General features: G+C 34.3%; 1 protein-coding gene across 4 annotated transcripts in view; it reads left to right on the top strand.

The window, feature by feature from the left end:
• The window catches only part of MARK1 (microtubule affinity regulating kinase 1), a 137,776-nt gene extending 128,427 nt beyond the window's left edge, over nt 1-9,349 (top strand). For 2 of the 4 annotated variants that reach the window (XM_081299136.1, XM_081299135.1), the window contains 2 exons: nt 3,346-3,390; nt 7,222-9,349. In XM_081299136.1, the coding sequence (XP_081155262.1) occupies nt 3,346-3,390; nt 7,222-7,576 (400 nt within the window). In that variant the 3' untranslated portion in view covers nt 7,577-9,349. The remainder of the gene's footprint in view (nt 1-3,345; nt 3,391-7,221) is intronic. The other 2 variants (XM_081299131.1, XM_081299134.1) reach the window with 2 other exon arrangements.
• The last annotated feature ends 4,979 nt before the right edge of the window (nt 9,350-14,328 follow it).

Raw genomic sequence — 14,328 nt, 5'->3', positions numbered from 1 at the left:
CCATTACCATTACCACTAAATGCCTACTTAGGCCCATTATGTATAAAGCACTGTGCTTGGTACAGAGCAGGATTTAAAGAGAATTGTGATGACATCTTTTTTTCTCCATACACTTAAGTCTTGGAAGAAGCAGACATGTAAACAACTAGTCATGATATGAAGCAGAATGTGGGATAGAAAAAGTATGTGCAAGGTGCTAAAAGAGTACAGAGGAAGGTACCATTGTTTCTGTCTAGGGGCTCCTTCAATATAGCTAATTCAACTGTTCGTTAAATAATAGGTATGAAATTATTATGCTTCCTTTAAAGGATATTAATTTTCAATGTTGTTAGTGTTCCTAGGATTTCAGAGTGGGTGTGGGAAAGAGAAGAATCATCTTGAGTCTCCTACCTTGTTGTGGAGCTATTTATTGGACTCAGCTCATAGATCCACTTGCCCAGGATCACACAGTTGAATTTAAAACTTTAAGTCCTCAAATGCATCACAATTTCTGACTATATCAGTCAATTATTTTATGCTATTTGGGCAATTACTATGCAGCATAACACTTTGCTAGAGAAAGACCGAGGCTCAGGATAGAGTCAGCAGGAAAGTTAGAGGACAATGTTAACTGCTTTTGGAATATAACTAGCTACTTAAGCTATTTTTAGAAGCCAGAACCTTCTCATGGTTAAACCTGGATTGATTTTAAAGTATAGAAAAAAATAGGTTTTTTTGAGTTTAATGCTTAATTGCTATTAAGCATTGTTCAAAACATTTCTCTTTACCTTGCAAGAAAAATTTTAGATTCTGGATAAAATGTAATGGAAAGTACTATGGACAAGAAGTCAGGTGACAGAATGTCAAGAAAGTGCCTTAGGAGAAGGTCTGTTGGGGGTTTCAGAAAAAGGATTGCCATATTGTTATTTAGCACATATTTGAAAATCTACCATGTGCTAGGCACTTTATTAGGTGCAGTTGGTACAGCACTTAGGAGACAGGTATGGTCCCTGCCTTCCTGAAAGCAGCTTACTTTCTGCAACATTCCACACAGTTGAAACATTTTCCTCACTTGGCTCTAATTTTCTTCTACCTCAGAAACTAACTCTCCCTCCCAGGCTCCTTTGCTGGCTCTTTTCATATTTCAGACCTCCTCTTTCATTCTTCACCTTGCTAGTTGCACACCTGCCATGTAGGACCCTGTCTATCCTTGGGCACCATAGGCGTACCTGATCCAGGAGTTAGTACTTGCTATTCATTCTGCCTAGAAACCTCTGCCCCCAATATCCACATGGCTTGCTTTTTCTGCACCAAACTTTATGATTTTCTAACCATAGCTCATTCTTATACAGGGTTCTGTTCAGTTGTGTATATGTTGCCATGTATAAGGTAATTGTTTTTTAAGTTTTAGGTGTTGGGGAGTCATACTATGCTGCGTGTGATCTTACAGCCAGCCACACCTTCTGTATCACTATCTGCCTCCCACCAGGGCTACTTAGAGCAGACTCCCTGGGCTGTGTGAAACAGTTGTCAAGTAGCAAAAGTTCTTCCAGTGTTCCTACTGGCAAGTAGGCAGGACAGGATAGGAGCCAATTGCTACTTCGACTCATGGTAACAGAGGAAGTAGGGCCTAAAGGAAATTTCATTCCTAATGCTTAAAGTTTAGCCACAGTAGGGTAAGTGTCTTAAGAGTGAATTAAAATGCAAAACATTCAGAAAAGTCCAGTGATACCTGTGTCCCTTTTAGTAAAGTCATTTTGTCTTCACCTCAGAGATCAATAGCATTACGTATTTGCCAAATTAGAGCACTACCCTTCTTTGTAGTATATCAGTACATCTATATGTAACTGAAAATGTACTTTTCATTTTCAGCATGCCCAGAATTCTTTTATTTCAGTTTGTTATAATGAAAATAGATTTGTAGAAATGGTATTGGATTTTTTCTATTATTATTATTATTATTATTATTATTATTATTATTTGTTCTACTTAGTTGCACATGACAGCAGAATTGCATTTGAATTCATCGTGCACAAATGGATTGCTACATTTCAGTTCTCTGGTCATACTTATGTAGAGATGCACCATTTGTGCAATCATAAATGTACCTAGGGTAATGATGTCCATCTCATTCCACCATCTTTCCTACTCCCATAACCTCTCCCCTCCCTCCCCTTTGCCCAATCCAAAATTCCTCCATTCTTCCCATGGGTATTGGATTTTTATTAAACTTTCCAATGAAAATACTAGTTATTTAAAATAGAAATAGAAGAAATTTTTTAATGTGAGAATACAGTTTATTATTCTTTTCAGTTCTGACAGAAAAATGTTTTTTATGCAATATGTTTGTCGAGAAAAGCCTTAAGGTCCTTCAAAGTATGAGATACTCATATTTCTAATAACCATTTCAGCAGAGCTGGTTTTAATTCAGGGAATGGGAGAGTGGCACTGATTTTGTTCCTGTTGCTTCACTTTTCATAAATAATGTCAATGTGTCTGGAATGGTTAAAACATTAAGACAACCTTAACTTACAGGTTCAAGTTGATGAGCTTTCCCAGCTACTTCAGAGTACTTTGCTCTCTATCACAGGCCATCTCTTAATATTTTTGAACTGGTTTGTAACTTGATACTCCTGTGTAGATATTGAATTACTTTTGAAAATGACAAAATGGTCTAAATTTTGGGAGACTTCAAAAATATTAATAACCTTCTACATAAGGACAATTAGTAGTGTTTTCCTGGTTTTATTTCACAAATGGATATTCAGGTAAGATCAGTGTTTTTGTTTAAGGTTGAATCCCTGTTTTTAGACTCACTTGTTTCAATAGGCTATTGACTTGCTGTGCATGAATTGTTAATATAACTTGTGAAGTTGATTGCTTATTTAAAATTGGTATTTATTTTTAGAAATATATGTTTACTAACTGCAAAGCTAATTCTTTTTCTCAATTGAGCGACTACTAGAATTGTATGTAATAAAAAATATGAAGTTAAATCTTTCTACTAGTAATTATTAAATAGTCTTACCTTTAGATTTTGCTAAACTAAAAGATAAATTATGATTAAAATTATGTCTCGGAATTGGAAGATCATGTTAAAACAAAACAAAACAAAAAAAACCTCCTAAGCTCCTAAGCTTTCACCTAGTATCTCCTCTTGAACAATACCCAGTAGACGCTCAATAAATGATGGCAACATGCAATTATAATGAAAAACGTGAGCAACAGCATTAGACTGCCTCATAATAGAAAACTGTTATGATAGAAGTTTGCTCAACAAGTTAATTTTAAAATAATTTTAGATGTAGGATTTCTGATATATTTCTCAATTTTATCATTAAATCTCAACCTTCACTTTGTTTTGAGGGATCCAAGTGAAGGCGAAGCCAGTGGCAGAACCGACACCTCAAGGTGAGGAGCCACTATTAATACTTCGCTGCTAGGTCCCTGTGAATGGAAGCAGATATTCGAAATACTTTCAGCATTTAATAATCATGAATAGAACTAATAAATAGATAGTATGTATATTGTAAATTTTTATATTGGGGTGGGTTTTCCTAATGTTGCCTAGCATTTAATTAAGTTACATCAATTTTAAGTTTGTGTTTTCCAGAAATTGTTTTGAATTGTATACTTGGTGAAGAAATAGCCTTTTATCCTATCAGATATTTCATGGCAGAAAAATTAATAGGTTAAAAGGAACTGCTTTTTTTCCTCTATTTCTCTATTGTGGTGTAACTAAATTAGCCTAAGTCAAATCACACAAATACCAGTATATTGGTAATATGTAGGAAGATTTGACATTAATGTGTATTTTAGGTGAGTGCTCAGTTTTAGGCCACATTTTAAAACTCTCTCCTGCCATACTTTATGGGGGTTTTGACCTTTAATACTACTTGGATGTCCATTTTGGCAATGGGTCTCAAACTTGAGCACAGTCAGAATTATAGGGAGGATTTGATGTTTTGTGTTTTTTTTTTTTTTTAATGTGTTGGCCCTATGCCCAGGGTTTCTGATTCAGTGAAAGGTAAGGGATATCTGAGCATTTGCATTTCAAACAAATTTCCAGGCCTTGTGGATGGTGGTCTGAGAATCACATTACAGATAAGTTAGTCTGTATATTCATATTTAATAAGTGAAAATTTTGAAAAATTAAGGCATTAAGTTATTTTGAGAATACACAAACATTATGGAATACAGAATAACTCTCAAAGCTGGCTTTATTTAGAAATAATTTTGAGCAGCTCAACATGGGCCTCTGATTTAATTTTGACTTTTGTTCAAAGCATTTGAAATATGAAACATAATGAGCTTTAGAAAAACTTAATGTTTACCATGCAGTATTCTTTACAAACTATGCTGTATTTATGTTTAGTAATAATCATTGACCTGCTTCTTTGTAGAGGTAGGTACCTGAGTCCCCATGGTAGGGAGCAAAATCAATATTTTTAACTTTTTTCTACCTATTAAATAAACATGGAGTACTTTTGTTTTCGGCCCCTTGCTTGAATCTCATACCACATTTCTATTAAGTTTTTCATCAAGACATTGAGTAGTGTGTGGTGTCACAAGTGGCTACTAATAATATTCTAATTAATCTACATGCACTTTTATCATTTTAGTATGACTGCTAATTTAACATAAGAATTTAACAACTAATCTTTTATAAATGTTTGTTTACAAAGCCCTTTTCACAATTCCTTTTCTTTATTATTATTGGGTTTTGTTTTATTATTTTTGAAGAAATATTCAATTGAGTACCTACTACCTATAAGGTGCTTGCTGGTCATTTAACCCTCACAACAACCAGGTTAAAAATACCCTTTTTACAAATGAGGAAATAGCAAGGTCATAGGCGGGACTCCCTCAGTCCTAATGAGGCTCCTTCATTTCAGAGAGATGGTGTGGTACCGTAACTAGAAGCACAGGCTCTTGAGCTAGGCCATGAAGGTTTGAGCTGTGTTCTACAACTGACCTATTTGTGTGACTTTGGAGAAGTTACTTTAGTGCTTCATGCCTCTATCTCCTCATCCTGACTGCCTCATAGGATTGTTTTGAGGCGTAAATTAGTGAATAATACATGGCAGACACATAGAACAGCTCCTACACCTACAAAGTCCTCAGTAAATGTTAGCTGTTGTTCTGGGCACTATCAAGAGCTTTCAACAACTAATATTATCAGTGATAATGCCTGTAAGACACAAGCAGAAAAATAACTTGTATCTCTCTATTGTTCCTAAGGTCACCATATCATCATCTGGAGGAATAAGACACCTAATTTTTACTCGTCAGCTTTCAACTCAGTAGTTCTATGACCTTAGAAAATTATGTTTTCTAGGCATCAGTTGTGTTTTTAAAATGAGTGCCCAATGAAGCGATCTGGCAGGCCCCTTCCATTTCTAGTACAGTGAGTCCACCACTGGAATTAGGCATGTGATGCTAATAGAGGACTCTGGTTGGCTCTGCCAATCCAAAGAGGCTATGATGCAATGGCTTAGATTCAGTAAGCAAAGAAAGGGAGGTAGAGATGTGAAATAAATACTTTCCATGCCTATTTAACAGTACTTGGAAATTTATTTATTTTCTCTACCTTTTTCCTTATTTTCTCAAGTTTGCATAGTTAGCAAAATTTGGGGACTCAAATATATAGAAATGAGAGGCACAATGTATATGTGTATATAAATAATTGTATAAAGGTGATATATACATATATATCAGTATTGATATAAATATATAAATAGAAAATATTTATATAGTAGATTATTAACTTATTTCAGAGTATGCAGTTTTTTCCTTAAATCACAGATTAGTGAGATAGGTTAACAAGTTAAAGTTGTAACATTTGTCTGTATTTGGATAATTGATAAATTAATTACCTGGTATTAATGAACATCTGTATTTGGATAATTGATAAATTACCTGGTATTAATGAACAGTCTACTAGTTTTACTTCCCTATGGTTATTTGAAATAGATTTTTCTGGTTCTATGTTATTTGTGAGGTACCTCCATAAGCAGAATTCAGTGAGGTAGATTAATGTAACAAATAATGTCTTAATTACATACCAGCATAGTTCTAGGTGCCTGAGGTATGTCAGTGAATGAAATAGACAAAATTCCTGGCCCTCTTGGAGCTTACAATCTAGTGGTAGATTTAAATGTATGTTAACCTAATTAATAGGTTAAATAGTATATTTGAATGTGACAAGCATTGTAGAGAAAATAGAGTAGGATAGGGGCGTTTGTCATGCCGAAGTCAGGGTATAGTAAGATTTGGAAAATGTAAGGGAATTAGCCATGCAGCTATCTGGGGAACTGTGTAAAAACCTGGAGACAAGAAGATACCCAGTGTGTTCGAAGAATAGCATGGAGACAAAATGGCCTCATTAAAGTGAGCAAGGTGGAAATAATAAGAGGTGAGGGGGTGGGCCCTGTGTAGTGACTCACACTTATAATCTCAGTGACTCAGGAGGCTTGGGACGGAGGATTACAAGTTTGAGGCTAGTCTCGGGCACTTGGTGGGACCCTGTCTCAAAATAAAAAATAAAAAGGCTGCAGCTCAGTGGCAGTATGCCCCTGGGTTCAATCCTCAGGAAAAAGAAAGAGATGAAAATAAAAGCAGTCTTGTAGATGATTTGAAGGTTGTCTTTAGTGAAATGGGAAAACATTGGAGAATTTCAAGAAGTATACTATGTGACATCTTTACATAATTACAATACACAATACAACATTCTTTCTCAACATTACCAGGTGTAAATAATTCTCTTTTCCTCTATAGTCATTACATTCCTCCTACTCAAAAAGGACAGAAAAAGAGGACATTTTTCTTTATGTTTCAAAAATATGTTTATAAGCAGAATGGTGCCTGCTAGCGGTTCCTGGTGTGTGTGTGTGTGTGTGTGTAGAAGATAGAGAATCTATTTTTGCAAACTTGAACAGAGAAATGTGGAAGAAAACTGAAAAAAAAACCAGTTCTTCATTTTAAGCTGCAAATTTGTTTCCCAAAAACAAATGTATTTAAGAAAATGTGCTATGTTAGATGAGTGATGCTGAAAGTCAAAACAGATGACATCCACAGGTCTGCTCTAGTAGTAGCGAGATAACATGAATCTTTCTATCTACCTACAAGTTGAATAGCTTTATTAGGCACTAAGTTGTGATCACTCATATTTTTATCTATGTATTGATTTCTTTGCTGAATGGAATTCTGTTTTCATTCTTTCCCTTTGCCCTCTGCTTCCAGAAGTACATCAGGGGAAGCAAAAGAAAGAGACAAGGAAGAGGGTAAAGATTCCAAGCCGCGTTCTTTGCGGTTCACATGGAGTATGAAGACCACTAGTTCAATGGACCCTAATGACATGATGAGAGAAATCCGAAAAGTGTTAGATGCAAATAACTGTGATTATGAACAAAAAGAGAGGTTTTTGCTTTTCTGTGTCCATGGAGATGCTAGACAGGATAGCCTCGTGCAGTGGGAGATGGAAGTCTGCAAACTGCCACGTCTGTCACTTAATGGGGTTCGTTTCAAGCGAATATCGGGGACTTCTATTGCCTTCAAGAACATTGCATCCAAAATAGCAAATGAGCTTAAGCTGTAAAGAAATCCAAATTTACAGGATCAGGGAATATACATTCATAAATGAGGTACAGTTTTTGAATGTACTGGTAATGCCTAATGTGGTCCACCTGTGAATCTACCCATGTAGAATTTGCCCTTAATGCAATAAGGTTATACATAGTTATGAACTGTAAAATTAAAGTCAGTATGAACTATAATAAATCTGTAGCTTAAAAAGTAGGTTCACATGTACAGGTAAGTATATTGTGTATTTCTGTTCATTTTTTGTTCATAGAGTTGTATAATAAAATATGATTGCTTAAAAACTTGTATAGTTGTCTAGATTTCTGCACATAAATGTACATTTGATGCTTTGAGTTGAAAATGTTTTTTCCCTGTTATTTACATTTTGGTGGGTTTTTTAAATTCTTACCTCCGTCGTGCAATTTTGAAAATTGTGTCCAGGATTAAAAGTGCACAAAAGTAGTCTTTACAATTGTAGCATGGACTTTTAAAAATTATTTTAAAATCATATTGAAAATTAAATCAGAAGCTGATCAGCTTTATTATACACAGAATTATTCCTGCTTATCTTTGCTCTTAGCCTTGTTATCAAACAAGGTTTAGTTAAGAAGATACGAAATGTTTACAGTGTCAGCACTTAGAGTTTTTAAAATAAAGTACGTGAAAATAAATAATAGCTTTGGCTTGAGCTAGGAAGTACTGGGGAAAATTAAATCTATTCCAAGTTTCTTTTGAACTTTGAAGTGTTTTCTGTCCCACTGCTAATTATAGCAGCAAAATTGAAATGAATCAATACTTCAACTGACTATTATAATGTAAATTGTCACTTAGGTCAGCTGCCTTCAGAATACTGCAATATAATTGCAGAAATGTAATAATATTGGGACTGTTTCATAGCACAAACTCGTCTTTACAGTGTTGATCAATGCATCAGTTAAGAAATAATGCCACCTCAGGAATTAACTGGCATTGGGAACATTCGCTTCATTCTCTTCCCATCCTCTTCATCCACCATGCACCCCTGCCTCTATAATCTCTGTAAGTACTTAAAAGACTTGTGAGCAAAACATACTATTTATGACAGTTTATCAATGATTTACGCTTATGTGGCTGTTCAGTTTGTTCCCACGTAACCCATTTGATTTCAGTATTTTGCCAGATTTCTTGTATTTATTCTTCTTCATTATGCCTATAATGTGCAGCTTTGTAATTGGCATTTGCCTACTTTTCTTTCATAATTAGTGATGTATACAATGTAAAACCACTAGTAAAGGTACCTTTTAATACTTGTTATTTTATACTGAATTAGCCTTGGAGGTTGACTGTGCAATGTTATTTAATGTTGTAATTACTGTAATATCAACATATGGGCCCCATCTGCACACTCTTGAGAAATAGAAAGTGTATTCAGATTTTATCAAAGAGAAATAAAGCTGTGATAAATGCTGTAGTTCTAACCTACACTGGAAAGCTCTAAGTGTAGGTGATGTGCCATTTCGTAATGGCTTCCAGACGAAGATGAATTTTACATTCTGTACTGTACTGTGATGTAGCTTTCTTCTGTAATAGTTCTGTTCAAAAATGAAGTGTATTTTTGCCTTAGCAAAGGGTGATGTTTGAAAAAGCAAAACAAAACTGTGTAGCCCCTTTATACTCCAGTGTCCTTCAGAACGAGCGATGCAGTCCTTTCTTCACTTTCACTGGTGCACACTGAAATTTTACTTGAACAGTTCTCATAATAAAGCACTTGTCTTTGGCTCTTTATCAGAATGTGAATTCCCTGTTTACTAGGACAAAAATATTTTATAGAGGGAGTTTATTTGATGTGTTCTAAATTTACTTGGCAAGGAGTAAAATTATGTAGGTTTTCAAGACGTCATTAATTTTTTTAATAAGAATTCCTTTCATTGAAATACTTTTCAAAAAACAGATAGACCTCAGGCATTTTCCATCAGGTAGAAACTGACATTTTTTACATTTTCTCACTCAGGCCAACTCTTATGTTTTGTGAAAGGAAATTTTACTTCACTATTGTTTGAACTAAAAATGAAATCTTGATATTTACTTTAGATTTCCATTTTATGTGTTCGTAACAACATAAATAATTTTTGAAGACTTAGAGGAATTTTGAATGTTTTCATTATAAATACCAGTGTATATTAACTGGCTATGTGATACCAGGATTTTCTTGGCTTCTATGGAACTACTATTTGATATGACATCCCTTATGTTAAATTAATTATTTTGTAGAAACTGAGGGCACAGTATTTTATTTGTTAAATAAAAATAATAAGATGAAATATACTCCAGAACATTGACCCAATAATATTCTGTAAAATAGAATTTAATTTTAAATTCAAAAGGCTTTATTATGAGGTGCTTTTTATCGGAACTACCATTGCACATGTGAACAACAAATGCAACATGATAAGTTAGGTGCCAATTTATTGTAAGAAATTCTGTCACCCTGTGTAAAACTAATCAAGATTTCTGCCTTCATTTTTAAAATCTCTATTTAAGATGTGTAAAGGAATTGTAAGAAAAGGTTCCTACCTCTCCAAGATTTTCATCCATTTGAGAAGACAAAATGTAAATGTACACAACCGAAAAAAAAAAAAACCCACTCAAATAGAGAACTATGAAAGTGCTGAGACAAATACAGACAACAGGTGCTGTGGAAATTCAGAAAAGAATAGGGTCTGTATGGATACCAGAAAGGAAAGCCTTTTCAGAGTTAGAATGGAAAAGACCCTACAGATGGAAGACACATGCAAGAAAAGGCTCGAAGGTAGTGAGAGTTTTCAGACACATGTTAGAAATGAACCACATTTTCTGGGTGGCAGCAGGCTTCTCATGGGTCGATTAACAGATCATACAAAGCACCGATTTGTAGCCTCATTCAACTTCACTGACTTGATATATGGTTAGCGGGGAGCAATGAGATTTGCTAAATTTTCTAATACATCATTGTTAAAGAAGAGTAATTCGTTAATTCAGCAAGGTGTTGTTTTTTTTTTTAAGTATGAACATATATATCAGATTCTAAGTTCTGAGGAAATAGTAGGTTTTTAAAAAAATCTATAACAGATTTATATGCTGGGTTGAAGACAAACCAAGAAGATCTTTTCAGAGGTTATTAGCAGTAAAATATCTAAAATAGCATAGATGAATGGCCAACCCAAGGTTGAAAAATGTAGAGAAGGGTATATTTGAGAGGTATTTCAACAGATGTGCCAACAAGATATTAGAAGTAGGATTTGTGGACTATAAAAAAAAAAATGAGTGGATAGCAGAAGCAGCTTCCTGATGTGATTCAGGTTTTCAACTTGTGTATCAAAACTTCTAAACCTAACCCTAGCTTGCATGAGGCCTCAGGTTCAATTCCAAGTAGTACCACCAAAAAAGCTATTTTTATCTAACAAAGAGTAGTACACTTACCCCCCTACAATGAATAGGCAAAATACATGAAATAACAATTTCATACAGCGTTGTCATCAAAACAAAAAAAGTGTTTTCCAGACGTTGGATATCAGCCCACAAAGGACAATAATCCCTAAATGGAAGGAAGTGAAAGGAGGCTTACTATTGACCCAACTCTCTACCCTGAGAGGATTTTCAATCTGTGGCACAGAAAAAGAGGGACCTGTGTGGAATCTGTATCCTCCCTATTTAAGAAATCAGAACTGAGACCAGAGAGGCTAAGACAATCCGCAGGGCAGAGAACTGGAGCTGTACAAAAAGCTCCAGAAATCTGCAGAGATGGGCACATGCGTGTGAAGAAACTATCTGAAGCCAGAGAAAGAGCCACCTGAAAGTATTAGAAGGAAAAATCATGTCTCATGCAAGAGTGCATATACTCTAGCCGGCCATGGTAGAAAGCCTCATAATTCATGGAGCAGTGAGTATAGTGTTGATAAATTTGCCTCAGTAGTAGTGGGAATAACTATTCCTTCGGTCCTGCTTAACAATGCTATATCCACAAGGATAAATGTCTCTAATAGTTTCAGAACAAAGCTCAAGAATATGTACAGGAACACAAAATGCATATCATCCAATGAGTAACTAACCTTCACCATATCTAGCATCTGTTCAAGATTATCCTGCATGCAGATGTGCAGAAAAGTACAATCTAGAATGAGGAGTGGGGCAAAAACATCTATGAACACTGACCCAGAAATGGAAGAGGTGGTAGAATTAGTAGACAAGGACATTAAAACAATTGGAACTATGTTTAAGAGGTTAGAGGAAAATTGAAGGGAAATAGAGAAGTGAGTGGTATAAAAAACAATTCAGATATCTAGAAATGAAAATTACCACTTCTGAGAACACACTGGATGGAATTAGCAAATTAAACATTGTAGAAGAAAATATAGTGGACTTGAAGACGGAATGGAAACTATCCAAAATGAAACCAGAAAAATAGTGTATCAGGGAGGAATAGGGAGGCAAAACAACCAACCATTTGAAGATGTAATAGCTATAATTGTTCAAAATGTGCTAGAACATAAGACTGCAGACCCAAAATGTTTAATAAACACCAATGAAGAACACAAGTTTTCATATCACAAGTTACCTTAAAACTAGTGATTGAAATAAAACCAGGCCTACACCACAGGATGAGGGGATTCATTGCAGAACAAAGATAAGAATAACAAATTCTTGTCAGATACAGTACAAACCAGAAAACAATGGAAGAAAATAAAAGTAGGATTATATACCCAATAAAATATCTTTCCAATATAAAGGTGTTTTGTATGTGCAAAACACAAAAGTTAAGTATGAGAGATAATGTGTATGCTAAATAGTTTGTTTGATTTGGCCCATTCCATAATGCATACATACATTATATACTGTATCAAAATGTTGATAAAATGTAAAAATTTTATATAAAAGTATACAGTGTTGTAAGTTATACATTTATAAAAGAATTTATTAATAGTAGACATGTACTACAAGAAATGTTAAAGGAAATCCTTCAAGCAAAAGGAAAAATACACTGGATGGAAATCTGCATCTACTCAAAAGAAAAAAGAATACCCTAAATACCAACTATGTTAAGAGTAAAAACAGTAACAATGTATTGAGGATACACAACATGTAAAATTAAAACTTAGGATAATATAGCACAAAAGCCTGAATGTTTTTTTGCAAAGCTTTTATATATATATAGTTTAATACCATTTTAAAATGGGTTATAAATTAAAGTTGTATACTGTATACCACCAAAAATACATAAATTACAGCTAATAAGTCAACAAAGGAGATAGATTTTAGCATTCTTGGGATTACATTGATCTAAAAAGTTCCTTTAAGCTAAGGAAACAATCAGCCAAGTGAGACAGACCAAGGAATGGATCTCTTTGCAAACTATATACCTGATAAGGAGTTAATATATAAAATATGTAAGGAACACATCTCTAAGAAAACAACCCAATTTAAAAATAAGCAAGGGACCTGAATAGATAATGTATACGCTCACAAATGAAGACATCTGGATGTCAACAGGCATCTGAAAAAAATGCTCAAAATCACTAATCATCATGGAAATGCAATTCAAACCACAATCGCATCTCATAATCTTCCTTTTTAATATTTTTTTTAGTTGTTGATGGACCCTTTTTTAAAATTCTTATGTGGTGCTGAGAATTGAACCCAGTGCCTCACACATGCGAGGTGAGCATTCTCCCCAGCCCTCAAAACCTTTTTATCAAAAAACAAAAGGTAAGTGTTGGTGAGTACATAGAGATGAGGGAATCCTTGTACACATTTGGTGGGAAAGTGGAACTATATGATCCAGCAGTCCCACTTCTGAGTGTATATCCAAAGGTTATGATGTCAGAATGTCAAAGAAATATCTGCATTCCCAGAAAGATCAGTAAAGGGGAAGAAGCACAGGGAAGGGGAGAGAAGGTACTGCGGACTGAATTAGAACAAGATACATTCCATGCTTTTGTAATTATGTAAAAATGGATTCTACAGTTGTGTATAACTAAAAAAAAATTTTTTTAAAAATACCTGCATTTCCGCATTCATTGCAGCATTATTTACAATAACTAAAGTATGGAGTCAACTTAAGTGTACATCAAGAGATGAACAACTACCAAATGTGTTGTCTATTCATACAATGGAGTACTATTCTGCCTTTAAAAAAGAAGGAAATTCTGTGATTTGTGATGACATGTATGAACCTGTATATTAAGTGAAATGTACTAGACACAGACAAACACAGCTTGATCTCACTAATTTGTGGAATCTAAAAGTAAAACTCAGAGTAAAATAATGGTAATTAGAACCTTGGAGTTGAATTGAGAAAATATTGGTGAAAGAACAGAAAATTACAGTTAGGATGAATAAATTCAAGAGATCTATTGTACATCATGGTTATCATGTTACCTGTATGTAATAACCATATGTTGTACAATTAAACAGCGCTAAGAGTAGATTTTAAGTGTTCTCACTACACATACACCAAAAAAAAAAAAAAAAAGTATGAGAGATAATGTATACACTAAATAGTTTGATTTGGCTCATTCTATAATGCATACATACATTATATAACATGTATCAAAATGTTGATAAAATGTAAAGATTTTATTTAAAAAAGAATTCAGTCTTGTAAATTATACATTGATAAATTTTACTTGCCAATGTCTGAATGTATAAAATTTTACTTGTCAATTAAAAAATTTTAAAAATTGGAACAATTATCCTCAAGACATAAGAAAAAAGGCAAAAAAAAAGGGAGGGTGAGGGGGGGTGGGGATGGAC

This window comes from Spermophilus citellus (assembly GCF_964194105.1).
Source record: "Spermophilus citellus genome assembly, chromosome: 6".
Taxonomy (NCBI): Eukaryota; Metazoa; Chordata; class Mammalia; order Rodentia; family Sciuridae; genus Spermophilus; species Spermophilus citellus.
The sequence above is the reverse complement of the archived record's forward strand: the minus strand, read 5'-3'. Positions and strand labels throughout refer to the sequence as shown.